Source organism: Lactuca saligna, chromosome 5 (assembly GCF_052625555.1).
Source record: "Lactuca saligna cultivar CGN05327 chromosome 5, ASM5262555v1, whole genome shotgun sequence".
Classification (NCBI taxonomy): domain Eukaryota; kingdom Viridiplantae; phylum Streptophyta; class Magnoliopsida; order Asterales; family Asteraceae; genus Lactuca; species Lactuca saligna.
Genome location: NC_136421.1, coordinates 154,641,753 through 154,661,273, shown reverse-complemented (window position 1 = coordinate 154,661,273; position 19,521 = coordinate 154,641,753). Strand labels below are relative to the sequence as shown.

The window sequence follows — 19,521 nt, the reverse complement described above, 5'->3', positions numbered from 1 at the left end:
AAGCATCTAGGATACACGTTTATCCTATCCTCACATTATCAAGAGTGGCTAATCTTTCTCATGTTGATCTGCAATGAACTGCACCTGCTCATCAAACTTCCACCAACCCTGCACCCTCTCGTGCATGCTAATCATACATAACGTTGGATCCCATATAAATTCGAATACTTGACACTAACCTAAGCCCTTAATCAGACAAGAACAGTAAATAAAGCTAAATCAAACATTCTTAGGCTATAGAATCTCTATTATGTACAACGATGATGCACACATTAAGCAACTACATTAATAATGTCAATTTCATCCAAGAAGCAACCCTAGTCTATCAAGCATCATACATCAGGTAAGTTTATCATGCAATTCCTGAAGATCCCTAGCCTATCATTAATATACAATTATATCATATCATAACAAACAACCATGTGGTAACTTCGGGTAAGCTTTCTTCCTCCTGCTAATCGTACACATCACATCCTTCCTTGGTTATTTTGAAAATAAATTGGAAGATAATTTGGAACTATGCGAAAATAATTTGAAAACTTTTCATAGATCCTTAGTTTGAGTCGGGATTCAAACGAATGTTCATCCAATTCACTAAAACCAGGGATCTTATACCAACTTGTAACATTCTAAAAATCAAGAAATTTTAAAATTTTCAAAATCAACCATTTAACATCATTATTTACAAAAGATTAATTCCAAAACATTGTTCAAAACCAAAGTACCTGAAACCATAAACTAAAACTATAAGAACAAAGTATAGTGCGTTTCCCGCAAAGTACCACCACACAAACATATAATATATGCAAATAAGAATGTCGGGTCCAACCAACCATCGGGTTCGAATACCCCATGCCCAGTCAACCTTCGGTCCAGTTATCCTCGGCATTGAATACCCTAGGTTGGAATGCTAATACAACGCGCCCAGTCATCCTTGGAATGGAATACCCTTGGGCCCATACTACCATTGGGTTGGAATGCCAATACACAACGGGTCTAGTCATCCTCTGGATGGACTACTCTCGGGCCCAATCAACCATCGGGTTGGAATGCTAATATACAACGGGTCCAGTCATCCTCGGGATGGAATACCCTCGGGCCCAATTGTAACGCCCGCAAATCCGGGCTAGTCAATTAGAGGCAATAGGGGTCGAAAACGACTTTTTGACAAAAGATTATTTAGAACAAATAATCTTAAACAAGTTGTATAAAATGTCACAAGGTTTCCGTACCTATAAAGTACACCAAAATCCGAGTTATAACGAAGAAGTTATGACCTGTTGAAGTTTCTCGATGGAACCGACACGATACTGGGAAGCGTAAATAGTGAATTTACGATAGAGAAAGATTTATCCTTAGCGATCTAAACAAAAGACGTAGAATATGTTAAACTAAGAACATCGATAAAAAAAAACGCTCAAATCTGACTTCGTATGAAGAAGTTATGATTTTTCGAAGTTTCGGAATAGCGGTGTACAGCCCGAAATTCGAATATTGGATCGAGTGATTTTTAGCCGACACGACCTAAATGATAATCGAAGATCTCGTTGAGAGTAGCGTAACGAGAAAAATATGGGCAAAAACGGATGTCGGATGAAGAATTTATGAGGATTTAACGGACCAATCCTGTCCCGGCCCATTGATAATATAAAATTTAATATCGAGCCAAAATTAGCCGATGAAGTCTAAACGAAAGTTGTAGAGTACATTCCCACCTTCGTGTGGATATAAAGAACGTCGAAAACGGAGCTCGTATGCGAAAGTTACGAATTTTTAAAGTTGAAGCATGAAATTACGAAACCTGTTGCGAAGCTGATGACGTGGCACGATCCCAGCCGTGTCCTGTCCGAGTGCGAGCCAGTTGTGCGAAGCTGGCAACCTTATCCGGGACTACGCCCAGCGTAGCTGCTGAACGCGCAGCGTAGTCCGAAGCCCCCAACCCCTATAAATAGATGTGAAGATGGCCTGCTTTCCACACCATTTTTCACTTCTCGCTCTAACTTCTTTCTCTCTCTAGGGTTCCAAACCCCTCCTAAAGTCTAGGTGAACCCCTAGCACCCTAAGGAAGCCTCGAGGCTCCCGGAGTCCCGAGAAAAAGGAGTCTTTCGGTTTCGAAACGCTGCTCCAATTAAGTCCCGGTTTTCGATAAAATTCGTTGTAAGTGTGCTACGCTTACGCAATTTTTAATATAGCTTTCAAATAATTATAGGAATGTTATTAGGCCCTTAAAATAATTATTTGGGCTATAATTATGAGTTATATTAAGTGTTATTAACGCATAATAATAGTCAGACTAATTAATTTGTCGCAGTTAACGTTAGACTAAACTCTAGTGGTAATGATACTAGGTTTTGTCCGAGGGAAATTGTTTTAACAGTAACGAAGTGTTGTCCAAGTACCAAGTCATCACCTTATCAGGTGAGTGCATAGTTCCCTTTCATCTTACACATAGATATGAAGTATTTTATATAAATTACGTGCTATGTGTGCATATTATCTGAGTACTTGTTGTTTATGCTAAATGAACGATTTTATACATGTTTTAAATGATTTAAACTGTACATGTATTTTATATCTACGATAATGTTGGGGTAAACATGGGTAGATATAATAGATGGAATATGAGTTGAATGATGAGTTGAGAGGTGTTATAGAACACGAGGTGAGGGTGAGAGGTGGATAATGTGAGAAGCCTTTTTCCCAAATGATGGCCCCGTCATTCAGCAGAGTATGGATGACAACCACAGACTATTCTAGACAGTCAGTGGAGCACTAGCAGGCTCGCAACCTGTAGGTGTTGTGAACGATGTGTTCACTCAGTGTACTCTAAACCTTGGTGATCATGCAGACTTGATGCCTAAACCCTGGTGATCATGCAGACTTGATGCCTAAACCCTGGTGATCATGCAGACTTGATGCCTAAACCTTGGTGATCATGCAGACTTGATGCCTAAACCCTGGCGACTATGCAGACTTAGTGCCCGTTGTGTAAACCGTGGCTAGGATGTACTTTGTGTCGATTCCTTAGGATAATCCTTAGGAATGAATGAACGAGAAATAGCTGATTCTTAGGGTAGATCCTTAAGAGTAAAGAAGATAATGGGGATGGGTAATTGGGTTTAATTGCTTGATTGATTAAACATAATAATTATATTATTGTGGGTTGAAAACCCTATGTACTCACCAGGTTTCCCAACCTGACCCACTCAGTTTATTTATATCACAGGTGTTGATACGAAGTCACTTTACACTGAGAGATTTAAAGAGATGTAGATCACTAGTGTAAATAAATGTAACTTCTGTTTATGCTTATGTTTCTGTATTAATGATGACATCCCAATGTTTTGAAATGAATAAAATATGTTTCTTCGAAAATGTTTTAATAACGTATTTATCATGTTTTTCTGGGAACAAATTCCGCAACATTTTTATTAAAAGAAATACTCTGATTTTTATAAAGCATAAACAAAATCGGTCTTTTCTGGCCGTGAAAATGGGGATGTCACACCAATCAACCATCGGGTTGGAATCCCCCAGTCTGTTGGCTCATGTACAAAGTAGTAAAGCCTAAACCACAACTCAAAAACTTATCGATATATACATAACACATAAACATATAATCAGCTAATAAACAAACCTGTAGATCTATAGATCACTACAACATATCAACATCCTATAAAATAGGATACATATCTAACAGATCACTACAACATAGCAACATACAGTAAACCAACATATCAATCCAATGGGTAGGCCTTGGTGCCTTCGACCCAAAAGTACAGTGAGGAAACAACTCACCTAACACTATGACGAATATTTGAACAATACATTCCTCCGAATACCAGGTCTACATCCCACCTATTCAGCAGATAGAGACTATGGATTAACTATAGCTAACAATACCCTTAAGTCAAAAAGTGTTAACCCTGGTTAAAGTCAAACTCAACGGTTAAGGTCGCAAAAGTCAATATTTCTTCCCAACATATATGCCCTACATACCAAGAGATTATGCCCAACTTACTCTGATGTTGACCCAAAAGCGGGGCTCTGACCGCATACACATAGCCTACGCAGCCCAATCCCAAAAACTCCATTAAGAGCTTACTCCATTAGGCCCTTACGTCCAAAACTCAGATCCAAGATGATATCCTAATTCATAAAGCTTCCAACTTTATGACTTTACATGGCAATAAAGTATTTAATGATCAAAACCCTAAGTCCTTAACCCGATAAGACATCACAACTCTTGTATGGAAGAGGTGAAAGGGACAATATCACATTTTTATGGTTCATAATAGTTCCATAATGTTTAAAGTTTCCAACTTTATCCATTAGAATGGTCCTAACAAACAAGATTTAGTTTTGAAGTCTTAAAGGGGTCGAAAAGTGCATCTTTTTCAACTTAATCCATTAAGTCCAAGTATCTACCCTTCAGATCTAAATCAAAATGATGTTTAGATGGATAAGGTTTCCAACTTTATCCATAACGAGGTAACTTAAAGCGACCAAAATCTCATAACACTCAAAACTAGCTAGATCTGAAAATTTCATCATCAAGATTCAAACTTTATACCTCTAGGAGAAAGATCACGGAGAACAAAGTCTGGGTATACAAGCTCTAATGCAACCAAATCCTTTTCAATGAGTTCCTTCTTCTCTAAGGTGCACCAAAAACACTCCAAAGAACTTAAAAACACATTCTTTTTGCTCACAAGCTTCAATACAGGGTTAGGGTTTCAAGAGAGGGTGTTGGAGAGGTGGAGGCTGAGAATGGAATGAGTTTATGGAAGTTAAGGAGCTTAAATAGGGCTCAAACGAAGAAAATAAGGTTTGGGCACTGATTACGTATGTCCAACATACTCAAATTATACCCATCGTACTTAGGCATCCTCAATTTACGCCCAACATACGTGGCTGACCCAAAAATCGTCCTAACTTCAAATGGCTGTAACTTCTTCGTTCCAACTCCGTTTTCGACGTTCTATATATCCACGGAAAGGTATTGAAGAGATTTACAATATCATCTAAATATCCTAGACTATAAAATTCTCAAAGAAAATCCAGATTTCATACAAGAACACAGCCTACGACTTTTCCTTTCTACCCTTCGGTTTTAACACAATTCTAGGGTTAAATCTATTAACCAACATTACCTCCTTCCACAAGGACTAAATTTTTCTCCTTAAGGCTCAAAACCTTACACAATCAACTTTCGGTCCATGGCTCTGAAATGACAGGAAACAAGATGCTACCGTTTATTTCATTGCACTAATTGAAAGATCCACAAAAAGAAAAATATCAACGACGGACGATCTTCATCAAAATGCATTTAAATAATATTATTCAACCTAGCCCCTTCGTGAATGTCGGGTGAACTTACTTAGGATTCATATGTTAGGAAAAAGTAGATTACCACATGATCAAAGATATGCAATAAGACATAAATATTTTATTAGAGGATACTGTAAACTACATGCTCATGACTTTCCAACAAGAATCATAAAGCGGGGCAAGAAGTTTTAGTCCAATTTCGTTACCAATCTAAAGGTTTAGATTGTATAGTTTAACTTAGTCAAATGCATGTATGAATAGCATGTTGAAATGTTTCAGCATTAGAGATTCTATATCTGGAAATATTATAGCAAGGAATTGAAAAAATATTGGACCCTTGTAATAATGAGTAGTGTCCCATATGCTTCAGATATATGATCGATTACAAATGCTATAATATTATATTATACTATTTCCAAATGCTTTTAATATTGCATGAAAAATATTAGAATTGCATGTGACTGAAGTAGTCAAATAACTGTCAAGAATGTTTTAAGATTTTACCAAAGAATTGGTTGCTTGTGGATGGTAGGAGTATGTTATAGGACGGACCATTGTGACACGTTCTAGATTGAGGTGATTCTTGGTCAGAATGTTGTTCATATAGGAATATGGAAATGTTTCCAAAATAGGATATGTTTGCAAAATCTACATGTGAGTTGGAACCTTTAATGTAAGAGAAGTGTTCAAGGAGTGTATCTTGAATTTGAGACTTCATAACCATGGACTTGCTCTATGTAAAAAGTTCTAGTGGAACATTCTATAATATAGAAGGGTCAATCTATGTGACTTTAGAACCTCGACATACCAGAAAGATAATGCATGTATAGATGCAATTCCACTATATCTTAGACAATTATAAGAATTTGGAATTGTGAAATGTGAATCACTGGAATAGTGTCAAGTAGATCTATTCACAAAGGAAGCACCAGAAAGAGGCATAGTATGCATGTTCATAACATAGGATTGATTGATGTTATCTAATTCAAGTAGTTAGTTGATTACTCGAAACATTATACAATGAATAAATTTGTAATTGTTATGATGATTAAATAATATAAATTATTTATATTCAGTAAGTTTGAAAACATAGTTAATTAATTTATTATTGAGTTTCGCTTTGCATATTTACTTCCCTGAGTAGTTTTAATATTGTTTACAATTCCACAGTTGCTCGTAATTTTGGAAGTAAGTAGTGAATTAAGGTTGTCGTGAATTGATTGTAGATTGTCGATTAAGGTTAAGACATTGCAATTGGAATTACTATAATATTCATGAGTACATTGAAAAAAAGGAATTTTCAGTATTGGATAAACCCACGCTTAGAGATTACTTCATGGATTTTATTACCAGTAATTCTAAAACGACAATATCTATTTTTCTTAAGAAGATATATAATTCGTAGTTTACGAATCAGCTGTGCATTGGTTTACCCAAATGCATCTCGTAACTGGATGTTATAAAGAGTAATTACATGCATGATTTGGTTAGTGAAATGTATGACTATATAGTCAAATTAATTCGTTCCTTTTGCCTTAACGGGAAAAGCGTTATCTTTGGGCCCTTAGATGATTTATTTCCAACATCCGAAGTGTTTGGCCGAGCCTTGACTAAATTGATGTTTCCAATTAGTAGTCTGAATTTAGTCGTCAAAAATAAGGAAATCAAGAAACAGAATCTTGGACTATGAGATTGATTCTAATCCATATCTCATGTCGATATGATATCTTGTAAAATGAAGGAATAGTTGATCACTTATCTTAGGGCCAACGTTTTATGCGAATCGGAGTTTGGTAGTGGCTTTGGAAAGCACTATTTGTTGGTTAGTTCAAGGTCTATACTTGCAATTGTAGTTACAAACTTCCAAGTGGGAATGACATTTGGTAGATTCTTGTAATTAGACGTAAAGTCTTTTTTTGGGTTGCTCTCATAACTAGAACATTGTTGGAATGACATTTGTAGAGAGAAGATAATTTATTAGATTATTATATGATGAATAAACAAATTGGAAATGATGAGGAAAATAATTGTTAATATTTTATGTGATTGATATATTAATTGGAAATCGAAAATTGATTTATTAATTTATTATGATTAATAAATTAATATGAAATAAATCAGAATGAACTAATTATCAATAAGAATTAATTTGAAATTAATTCAGAATTGATTGGAACTAATTAAAGGTCCAAGGGTTGAATTGTAAGTGTTCATAATTGAGCAATGAATGAAAAATACACTGCTATTTTATGGGTGGCAAATTTTACGTTCTTTGGTTGTTTATAAAAAGTACGTCGCTATTTGTTCTTTCTAATAAAAAGATTTGCTATTCCTCTGAACATTCAGTGGGTTTAAAGTATTTTTAGTTTAATTTTTTAAGTTTATTCTTTTCTTTCTGCACGTATTTGCTGAAGGAATGGAGAAAGTAAGATGTTGTCGTAAACTTAACAACAAAAGTACAGTGTTATTTCATGCATTTAACCTATTTTTCTTGCTTTGTTTTTTGATGTAGTTTACTTCCATCTACTTCGTAGAGATATTTAGCACCACAAAATACGACAAGCATTGAGTGGAGCAAGTAGGCTGCGTCTCGACTAATCTTTTTGTTTATGTGTATATATGTAAACCAACAGAAAAAGTTACCCGTGAGTCATCACAGGCTACCTTCTGGCTCCCGCAACGCGGGGGATCTTTTCTAGTTAGTATGTATAATTGTGACACTTCTGAGTATTAGAGAAGGAGTTGACTATTGATTGGTCCTATGTTTGACTTCATAGTTGACCTCCTTAAGTGCTATATAATATGAAAGATATTATATATGTATGATAAAGGGATGACCACTTGACACAAACGTTGTCTCCATTGAAGATCATTTTGGAACTGTGACTCTTATTTGGGAATGTACATACTAGTCAACATTTTCTAAGCAAAAAAAGATCTCATTTTGTATACAAGTCAAAGTATGTTTCTGTTTTTGATGAAAGAGCATTATAATGGAATTGAAAACAGTATTGGTGAAATAAAATGGCTTTATGGCTATGAGTGTTATATCTCGAACCCTGTTTTTTATTACAGAAATTCAAAACATAAGAAACTAAGAAAAGAAAGCTCATAGGCCTGCTACTATCCTTATGAGGTTCCATTTCCCCATTATCTCTCATTTCATCTAATAATAGGTGTGAGATCCATGTATTATATGAAGTTATTTTAAAAAAAATATTTGAAATTTTAACAATTTTAAAAGTTTAATTTATAAGAAAAATGAGAATTTTTGAATTATTAAAATTAATGAGGCTTTAATGTCTTGAATACATTATATATATAAACTCTTTCTAATAAATATCTTTTATATATATATATATATATATATATATATATATATATATATATATATATATATATATTACCTTATTAACTTACATATTAAATGTGGAATTTTAATTTAATAAAATAAAAAATACAATAAAATGACAAATGGAAAATAAAAAATTCAAAAATTCTAGAAAATATCATGTGTCCAAATGAAGGAGAAGAAGACATGTGGCAAAAATTTCTTTATTTATTAAGAAAAATTACAGATTCAAATTTATTAGTATTTTTTTACGGTAGTCAATGTGAACCTTCATGTAATGACCTTTCATTTCAATCCAAAGAAGACCTCATGCTAGCAAAAATGGTAAGAGGCATTTCACGGATCTTTAAGCGAATCATGTATCGACACCCAAAAAAAACTAGATTTCACCCAAAAAGATGTCATTCCAATTTTGATGGAATTAAGGAGACCTAATACACAATAATCCACACCACTAAGAGCATCTCCAACCCAACATTAAAACATATACTTAATCACATTTGACACTATAATGCTTTAACATTACACTAAACTTAACACTATATCTAGTGTTGGTGAATGGTGTAACACCAAATATAATGTTATACAATTTATCAATATTATATTTAGTGTTAAATTTTGGATAATACATATTAGTCAATGAAGTTTGAACTTACATACATTTAGTTTTTTTTTAATTATATAATTATAGTTTATATTTAATATTTTTTTTATCTATGTTATTATATTTAATAATTTAAAATGCAATATAAGATTATATACAACATATAATGAATTAACCATATATAGTATAATCCTAGTAGTATAAAAAATATAAATGATCGAGTTTGTAAAATCCTAATAAATATATGGGCTGTTTTTGTAAAATTATAAAAACTAGATAGATAGGAATATACTTAGAATACTATTATTAGTATTAATTATAGTTTAATGGGTTTGAAAGGTTTAGTGTTAAAGCTATCTTTTACACTATAATTATAGGTTTTAGTGTAAAAGATAGTGTTAATGGTTGGTTGAACCATCATAAAATTTAAGATTAAGTTCTTATATTAATAAAGTAAATAAATGATTATTTATATAATTAAATCATTATAGGTTAATCATAACATTAATTGATATGATTTTTAAAAGTTAAAAGTGGAAAATAATAACATTTTGAAAGTTAAAGGACCAAACGTGTCTAGTTGGCAAAGTGAGTTTGACCAAAGGGTTGATTCAATTAATGGGATGGACTAGAAAAGTTATATAATGGATGAAGGAGGACTTATTATGTCAAAACTTAAGTTAAAATCACAAAATATGAGTTTAGGGTTGAAATTGAAAAAATAAGCAAAGTTGAGGGACTAAATGGTAAACTTTTTGAAAATAAGGTGTATTCACCTTCCCCTCGTTCTAATTGTTTTTCAAGCTAAGAAGGAGCTCCAATAGCTTTTCCATCTTCTTCAACCTCTATGTTTTGATTCAAGAGGTGATTTAAGCATTCATGCAAAGGAAAGAAGAATCAAAAGCTTGCTAGGTATAATGTCTTCTCTTCTACGCCTATACTTTGAATTAAAGGTTTAGGAAAACCCCAATTTCTAAATTAGTGTAATTTATTGATTAGAGTTTTGTTTTCTAACCTCCCTTGAGTTGTTTTCATGATCCCAACCTCAATCCAATCATCTTATTGATGGATTTGAGGATTTGGGTGAAAATCCTCATAAACCCTAAAAATTCAAATTGGGGATTTCATGTTTGTATGTTAGATTGAAATGGATTCAATGACCTAGGTCACCAATCCTTTTAAGCAATGCAACAAAGTTGATAATTTATTTTGTCAAAATATATTATTTTTTCAAAATTACTTTTTTCAAGTGGTAGAAACTAACATATTTTATGATTTTTTTTCTTCATACAGTTAACATTTTTTCATGAATTTTGCAGAAACTAACATGTTTTATGATAATACTTGATGCAAAATATATGAATGAATTGTATTTCAAATGTTTTTTCATTGTTATAAGTTTTATCAAGTAATATATAAAACAAATAAAAATATTTAAGGTCAAAGTTAAAGAAAAAAGACTTAAAAAGTCAAAAGTGGACTATCAATTTGGGACGGAGGAAGTAAAAATTTTGCGAAATTTGCCTTATATTTTCTTTCAAATGTATAGAAAATTAGGTTCAGAAATTGGTTGGTCAAGATGTCCGATTTAATTAGACTATAAACAGATCACAAAATATCACTATATAACGTTTTTTTTAAATAAGAAAGTAAGAATTCGTTGACTTGCTAATGTATATAAAAGAATTGGGTTTAATTGGACAAATTCGTTGGTTGCTAATGTGTATAGAAACTAATTTTTTATAAATATTTTATTTAAGTTTGATTGTAAATGAAGATAAGTTTATATAGGTTCTATGTTCTACTATATCCAAGACTAGACTACTTTTTCCGAGTAAAACTCTGCGTTTGAACCCATCCGTGACTATTTTTATGTGTAAAAATTTCTAATATTCATTTACATTTAGATGTGTTAAAAGGTAATGTGTGTTTCTCTTCAAAAAGGCAAACAGCTTAACTAAAAATTTATTGTACCTACTTTTGTTTTCAATCCAAAAAATACTTATTTCTTTTTATTATTTTGCAAAACGAATTACTTTTTTTTTTCTTTTTTTATGAAGTATCATTTTCAAGAAGACATGGAGAATGGGCAAGATAAGCTGTAAGAATTTTGTGGTATACGTGATTGCTGGAAAGGTGGCTTTATTGCAAATGACGTTCCCATGTTTAGTATTCATCCGGTTAACCGATCATTTTCGTTATATTTTTCCATGTAGCTTTGATTGGGGTTATGTTGACATTAGCTTGGATCATTGGGATATTCTTTAGCATCAAGAAGAGCAAACTTATGAAGCTACGAGATAAGTTTTTTTGAGCAAAATGGTGGTGTGTTGCTCAAACAAAAACTGAATTAACAAGAGGTTGCTTACACTGTGACTATATATAGCACCGAACAGCTTCGAAAAGCAACCAATAACTATTAAAATGAGCGAATTGTGGGGCGAGGAGGTTTTGGGATTGTTTGTAAAGGAGTATTGTCGGATAAACACGTTGTTGCAATAAAGAAGTCTCTTTCAGTGGGTAAGATCGAAAAGGAACAATTCATCAATGAGGTATTGGTAATAACGAAAATCATCCAAGGAAATGTCGTTAAACTATTGGGCTGTTGTTTGGAAGAGGAGGTACCGGTATTAGTGTATGAGTTCATTCCCAATAACACACTTTTCCATCACATTCATAATAAAGAAGGTGGAACGAGTTGGTTATCATGAGAGAATCGATTGAGGGTTGCTGCAGAAGCTGCATCTGCACCATAGTCACATAGTTTGCGGTACGGGAACGAGGATCGAGAACGAGCGTAAGGACGTATCGGATACGGCGGGGGTGGGTTCATTTCGGTACATCCTGATACGGTGTATCGTGTATTTCGGTACGATGTACCCATGGTTAATACAAAAGTTCCAGCCATATTTTACTTCAAAAAACATTAACAGGAAAACAAAAAGCAGAATTCTAATATTTCTCAACAAAATTACTTTAAAAACCAGTTAAGTAATAAATTAAAACTTCAATATATCAAAACAATTTTCCAGCACCACATCAAAACAGATTCCAAGTTTCCAACACTAAAAACCAAAAACTAGAATTCCCAAAAAAACAATTTAACAGAAAAGTTTTCTTCAATCTACGCGTTGTCTTTTTCCTTGCCCATTCTCCATGTCTTCATCTAAATTCTCCCAAAGCATTTTTCTAATCGTAAACTTGAGCCTTCAATGTAAGTGTTTTCGGGATTCATGTCCCACTTTTTGTATGGGCCCGCTCTATATAAATCCGAGAAACCAGATAAGAGTCGAATATTGGAGTGAATGAAAACCAATTTGTCGGCTCTTTTGCAATTTAACCTATTTCTTTTCACATTGTGAATGTAAGAATAGGTACTCCAATTTCTTTCCGCCAAAGAGCTACTAATCGGTTGGGAAAGTACCTTCTTTGCTATCACGGCTAATTCCGGGGTTTCGGCTCCATATGTTGACCGCCAATCTATTGCATCCATTGTCACGGCATCCGTTTGTGTTGCCACCATGGAACAGATTCCTTTTTTCATATGGAATGTTGCGAATTGTTCTCGTTCCTCCTCTTCATTTTCGTACATTCTATGGAATGCTTTCATGACACCAATCACAATCTCTTTATCTAGATTTGGAGTTTTCCTTGGAATACCTCCGGTGCTAACTTTTGAAGATATTGTCTATCATAAAATCTTGGAGTTAATGCAAACCCCAAACAATGTAACGGGATTGTTATTTTCTCCCATCTAGCTAACACTATCTTGTCAACTTCTGGGTAATTCAGCATTTTCAAGATCAGCATTTTCAATTCTGTTGCTGGCTCTTGCTACAACAAATCTGTGAACGATACTAGTGGTAATTCAGGTATGGCATTCAATGAGGTGGGCCCTTTCTCTTTTTCGTCTAAAAACAAGTTTACTATCGTTGGATGCAATAACTATGCTTGGATCAGAGGACCGCATGGACCCAACTACGCTAGTGGCTGTATGGGCATATGTACTAACGTAAGTAATGTGCCTAACATTAATGGTAACTGCTCTGGAATTGGGTTGACGTGTTGACAGACATCAATACAAAAGGGTCTCTCAAGGGTTTCAATGTAAATATTGGCTCCTTTAACCGTATGAATGTATGGTCGTTCAATCCTTGTGGTTTTGCATTTCTTGCTGAGGAAAACCACTTTCGCTTTGGTGGTGCACGTGATTTGTATAGTGATTCAAAGCTTTCTTTAGATTCACATGTCCACATCCTGGTGGATTGGGTAATTGGAGGAGGCAAGCGGAATTGCTCACAGGCTACAGAATGCAAGGCAAATAGGTTCTGCATGGACGATGAAGATCTTGGTGGATATCGCCGCAGCTGCAATAAAGGTTACCAGGGCAATCCTTATCTTCATAATGGCTGCCAAGGTAAGTTTCGTATTTAGAACGAAATCATTTCCGATAAAAATTATATTTGACACAAACTGGTCCCAAAACCCTGAGTAGATAGATGCTCTCATTGTATTAGTCCAAAGTTAGCTTTTAAAACTTATTTTTCTACAAAGATGATAGATATAAAATACTTATTAATAAAACACCTAAGGAGAGAAGTAGAGTATAATTTAATTTATGGCCCATCCCACATCAAAAGTGTTGAGAGTAGAGTTTGTAGATTATGGACCCTCAAAACTTACACTAAGAATAACACTTGTGTTTGTTTATTACTCGATGTGATGACATTAAGGAGAAAAAAAGTTTTTGCACAAATGAATTAAGTATAGGAGAAAAAAAGTTTTTGCACAAATGAATTAAGTATGGATTGTATAGAAAAGTAATGACAAAAGAAACTCTCCTTTTTTCATATTTAAGAATTATGAAGGGCTATATATAGGCTTTTAAAACACCTACGTGATGCATGAAAATAGCCATACTAACTACTCTACCTAAGACTAGTACAACTAATCACCCATTCTTTCAACTCTAAACAATTTGGTCAAAGTAGCGTACCATTTCTAGATAATAAATTAAAGCATAAAATGTAAAGACCATAAATACTTATTTATTCAAATTTCCACATCAAGATTATACCCAATAAAGTTATGCTTATTAAAAGCAAGATGGGGAGACCTTCTTAGGTTATATTTAGGCTTTGGTCCATTAATTATAAACTTAGGCTGTCTTTTGCATTAAAGATCCAATTCAAAATAAGGTTTTATTTGTTTTTGGATATTTTGTTTTATTAAGTTTGGTTTACAACATTCCACTTGGCTGATTTGAATATGTTTTCGAGTGAAATGGCTTATTTTAACTTAATTATAAACCATTGGGTTTTAAGTTGAAGGATAGACCCATATCGATTGAAAACAGTTGAACTCTATTAACTCTATTAGTCTAGTCTTATTTTCAAAACATCAGTGCTTGTACCGTACTAATAATTTACAATTATTTTTCAATTAAAAAGCAATCTCATTTCCACTTTATTTATAAAAAATTTCAATATTTTATGTTAAAGAAAAATATGAAATATATATATATATATATATATATATATATATATATATATATATATATATATATATATATATATATATATATATATATATATATATATAATTGTTCTTCGATTCCACTTTATTTTTTACATCGAATATAATATTAACACAACTAAACTTTATATTTGAAAGAACATAATTTATAAATCTATAAATTAAGCTTAACTTTTACTTGTCATATTTGTTTGTTCAAGTTTAAGTTTATTTATATCTAGTTTATTTAACATGTTTAAAATTTGAGTTATTAATTTAGTATTTGTTTAATTTTATTATTATATTTTTAATATGAAAAATTGTTTCAAATATATTTTAAATTTAAACATTTTTTAATATTTCTTTGTTAAATTTTTCTAAACGTATGTGTCATATTTCTTTAAATATATGTATAACTTTTTACAAATGCGTTTTAATATTTTTTGTGATGGCTTATGAATGAAATTATTTATTTAATAAAATACTTGTTATATTAATATCAAAATTAATTTAAATTATTTGTTTTGTTATATTTATTTATTAACAAAAAATTTAGGGTTATTAAAACCAAATGATTTTAGACAAACTATAAAAGTCGTTTAAATTGAAAAGTATTAGTGAATATATAAAAATCTGAAGAAAAAGAATATAGTTGGGATATATTTTTAGATCTAAAAAATTAGTGAAAATTAAGGTGAAAGATATAGATAAATCACTTAGCATTATTATTTTTACTCTAGTGGTCTAAATGAGATATGTAAATATAAATGAGTAAACCCTTTTTGTCTTAGTCAATTAATTTTGAAATTAGATACAAAACACACACAGAGCCGACTCTATGTAGATGTTTTTTAAGCTAGGGTTTAGGTCCCTCAATTTTAAGGGGCCCCATGTTTTTTCAAAATCTAAAAATTTAGTCCATTAAAAAATTCAATCCGGTAACCATAGAATAAATGAAGCGGAAGAATAAATTAACTGTCGCTGTATTTATAAAACTGAAACGACATTGCATTCTTCTACTGATTCTATTTTCTGCGATATATTCATCTCATTTGTTTTTTATTTTCAAGTCTAGTAAAAGCCAAAAGATCCCAAATTTTTGGGTGACTTAGAGCTCCTAAAATGATTGAGCCGTTCATGAACACACATACAACAAATACATTAACGTGACAATATGACTAGCATGTGCATTCATTTTAAAACCATGTGTATGCCACATTTCGTACCTATTTGTTTTAATACTTGAATAACTCTGTTTGCTAGATATCAACAAGTGCGAGGATAATAGCATCTACCCTTGTTATGGAAGATGCATTAATAGTCCCGGGAATTACAGTTGTACATGTTTGCAAGAATATGAAGACGAAGTCAATAAAAAATACGGCTGTCGACCGGTTGCTAATCAATCAAAATTTCCAGTGGTGGTATTCTCTGTTGGTATACTTCACACAAGTATTATTATTAATGATTTGTTAAATACTTAAATCTAACATCATATAATTAGGCACAATAAATTAAGCATTGCAAGTCAAAATGTGTACGGTCACAAATCCTTTTGACCAATGCATCAAAGTTGATAATTTATTTTGTCAAAATATATTATTTTTTCGAAATTACTTTTTTAAAGTGGCCCAAAGTAACATATTTTATGATTTTTTCTTCATACAATTAACATTTTTTTCATGAATTTTGCTTCTTCAGTGTACATGTTTCCCAAAATATATAAAAATTTTGCGAAATTGGCCTTACATTTTCTTTCAAATGTATAGAAAATTAGGTTCAGAAAAATTGTTTGGTAACGTTGTCAAATTTAATTAGTCTATATGCAGATCACCAAAGATCACTATATAATGTTTTATATTCAAATAAAAAAAGTAAGAATTCATTGGCTTGCTAATGTATATAAAAGATTTGGGTTTAATCGGACAAATCCATTGGTTGATAATGTGTATAGAAACTAATTTTTTCTAAATATTTGATTTGAGATAAGCTTATATAGGTTATATGTTCTACTCTATCAAAGACTAAGCTTTATATAGGTTCTATGTTATACTCTATCCAAGACTACTTTTTCCATGTAAAAATATGGGCTTGAATCCATTTTTTACTATTTTTATGTGTAAAAATTGAAGATATTCATTTACATTTAAATGTGTAATAGGTAATATGTGTTTCTCCACAAAAAGTCAAACATCTTAACCACAAATTTATTATACATACTTTTGTTTTCAATCCAAAAAATACTTGTTTCAAGATTTTTTTTTTCGTAAAATAAATTGTTTTTTCTTTTTTACTTTTACCAAGTATCATTTACAAGAAAAAACATATATTTCATGGATTAACAACCAATATTTGCAAGATAAGTTGTAATAATTCCGTGGTATACGTAATTGTTGGAAATGTGGCATTATTACAAGCATTCCCATGTTTAGTATTCATCTGGTTAACTGATCATTTTCCTTATATTTTTTCATGTAGATTTGGTTGGGATTATTTTGTCATTAGCTGGGATCACTGGGATATTCTTTAGCATCAAGAAGAGGAAACTTATGAAGCAACGAGAGAAGTTTTTTGAGAAAAACGATGGTGTGTTGCTCAAACAAAAACTGAATTCACAAAAGGTTGCTTACACCGTGACTGTATATATCACCAAACAGCTTCCAAAAGCAATCAATACCTATTCAAATGAGCAAACTGTTGGTCGAGGAGGTTTTGAGGTTGTTTATAAAGGAGTATTGTCGGATAAACGCGTTGTTGCAATAAAGAAGTCTGTTTCAGTGGGTAAGACTAAAAATGAACAATTTATCAATGAGGTATTGGTAATAATGAAAATCGTCCATGGAAATGTCGTAAAACTGTTGGGATGTTGTTTAGAAGTGGAGGTACCGGTATTGGTGTATGAGTTCATTCCCAATAACACACTTTTCCATCACATTCATAATGAAGAGGGTGGAACGAGTTGGTTATCATGGGAGAATCGATTGAGGGTTGTTGTAGAAGCTGCATCTGCACTTGCATACCTTCAATCTCATGCCACCACCCCCATCATCAACAGAGATGTAAAGTCCGTAAATATATTATTAGATAATGACTTCAGTGCAAAATTGTCTGATTTTGGTATTTCCAAGTTGTTTTCTATAAAAAAATAAATAAATAAATAAACATCAACACTGTTGTTCAGGACACACTTGGGTACTTGGATCCTTGAGCTTGAGGACCGTTGAACTTGAGCTTGAAGCTTTAAGGAGGCATAGTACAACACATCCCGCTGTTCTGCCTGAACAGGTAGCCCATGAAGAAATTAATGGAACCATGATTCTAGAAATTCAGCCAGCAGATTGATAAACCCCCAATGATCTTTGAGAATTGAGATTGATCCAATTCTTATCTGTTTTTAGAGTCTATCTTTAATTATGCAGTTTTTGTGTAATGTTAGTGCTCCTTCCATTCTTTTGCTCTCTTATGGGCAGTAGCAGAGCTAGATGGAGCGTTAGCGGTATTACAATAATCCCAAAAAATTGTTTTATATATATACAAAAATATTATTTGCAAACATATTTTATGTTATTGTACCCCCAACTAAAAAGATTATAACTAAATATAATATATTGACAATGTTTTTACCCCCATATCGATTCTCCCATGATAACCAACTCAATAAACAACTTAAAAGAGTAGCCATTCATCATTTACCTCATCTTTCATCATGTTTTGTCTCCTTTGCACCTAATCAAACTTTTGTAATCGTCAAAAAGAATGTTCAATCCAATCAATTTTTTCCAGCCAAATTATTAATCTTCCTACAATCCGCATCAATAGAAGGAGAATTCATGATATCTTGAAACTTCAATTCTAAATCATTGTTGTAAATTGTTACAACAATGGTCCATATGGCAGTAAATTGATACAGAAATTATCCATGTTATAGTAAACTGTTACATAATTAGTTTTTGTAATAGTAAACTATCACATGGACATTTTATTTAAGAATTTAATCTCATAGGGACTTTTTTTAACATTTAACTGCGATAGGACCAATTACGTAATTGTTTCTTACATTAGGACCTGATATGTAATTAACAAATGCATATTTTTTTTATGTTGTCTATTCTACAACAGGGACCATTTCTGCCAACTATCATGCTAACATAAAAAAAGAAATGTAAATTGTCTTTGACTATTTAAAGAGCAAATGATACATATGGTTGGTGTTTAAATAACACAAACTAAAAAAATCTCAGAAATAACATAACACACATGGTAAACCAACCAATTTATCATAAAATAATGCATAAATGAGAATATACTTGTGTTAGTTTGATATGTTTAGGATGTAGAACACTTTTTCTATGAACCGAACAACATTTTACTGTCATACTGTTTGGATATATATTGTTTTATTTTTTTCAAACCGATGCAATGTACAGTGCTATAAAGCATACTTTCATGCTAACATAAAAAAGAAATACAATACAAATAACAAAACTTACATTTTACTTACTAAACTTTTGAAAATTAAATCATAATTATGAGATGATCTATATCAGTCCCTGACTAGCTTGTTGGATTCCATAATAGTTATCTTTTGAAGGTGCCATCAAGTTAAGTTGAACCTAAACTAACCACAAAAAAAATTACTGAATCAACTAAAAAACTAAAAGATTCTACAAATATGGTTTACTACCTATATAATCAAAAGTCAAAACCCGGTATAAAAATG

The 19,521-nt window shown here is 32.2% G+C and overlaps 1 protein-coding gene across 1 annotated transcript; it reads left to right on the top strand.

Annotated features, from left to right (window-relative positions):
• The first annotated feature begins 260 nt into the window (after positions 1 to 260).
• LOC145045860 (wall-associated receptor kinase 3-like) lies at positions 261 to 18,356 on the top strand. The gene is made up of 8 exons (XM_078994160.1): positions 261 to 343; positions 11,195 to 11,206; positions 11,348 to 11,423; positions 12,662 to 13,026; positions 13,080 to 13,159; positions 13,360 to 13,704; positions 16,065 to 16,238; positions 17,280 to 18,356. The coding sequence occupies exons 1-8, from the start codon at positions 261 to 263 to the stop codon at positions 17,948 to 17,950; spliced, it is 1,806 nt and encodes a 601-aa protein (XP_078850286.1). The 3' UTR covers positions 17,951 to 18,356.
• The last annotated feature ends 1,165 nt before the right edge of the window (positions 18,357 to 19,521 follow it).

Bases quoted from the DNA above. Each gene is read 5' to 3' on its own strand.
- LOC145045860 (XM_078994160.1), top strand. From the start codon at position 261: ATGATGCACACATTAAGCAACTACATTAATAATGTCAATTTCATCCAA. The intron at 11,424-12,661 runs GTGGCTTTATTG...ATGTAAGAATAG, and splicing joins TATACGTGATTGCTGGAAAG to GTACTCCAATTTCTTTCCGC. The intron at 13,705-16,064 runs GTAAGTTTCGTA...TCTGTTTGCTAG, and splicing joins TCTTCATAATGGCTGCCAAG to ATATCAACAAGTGCGAGGAT.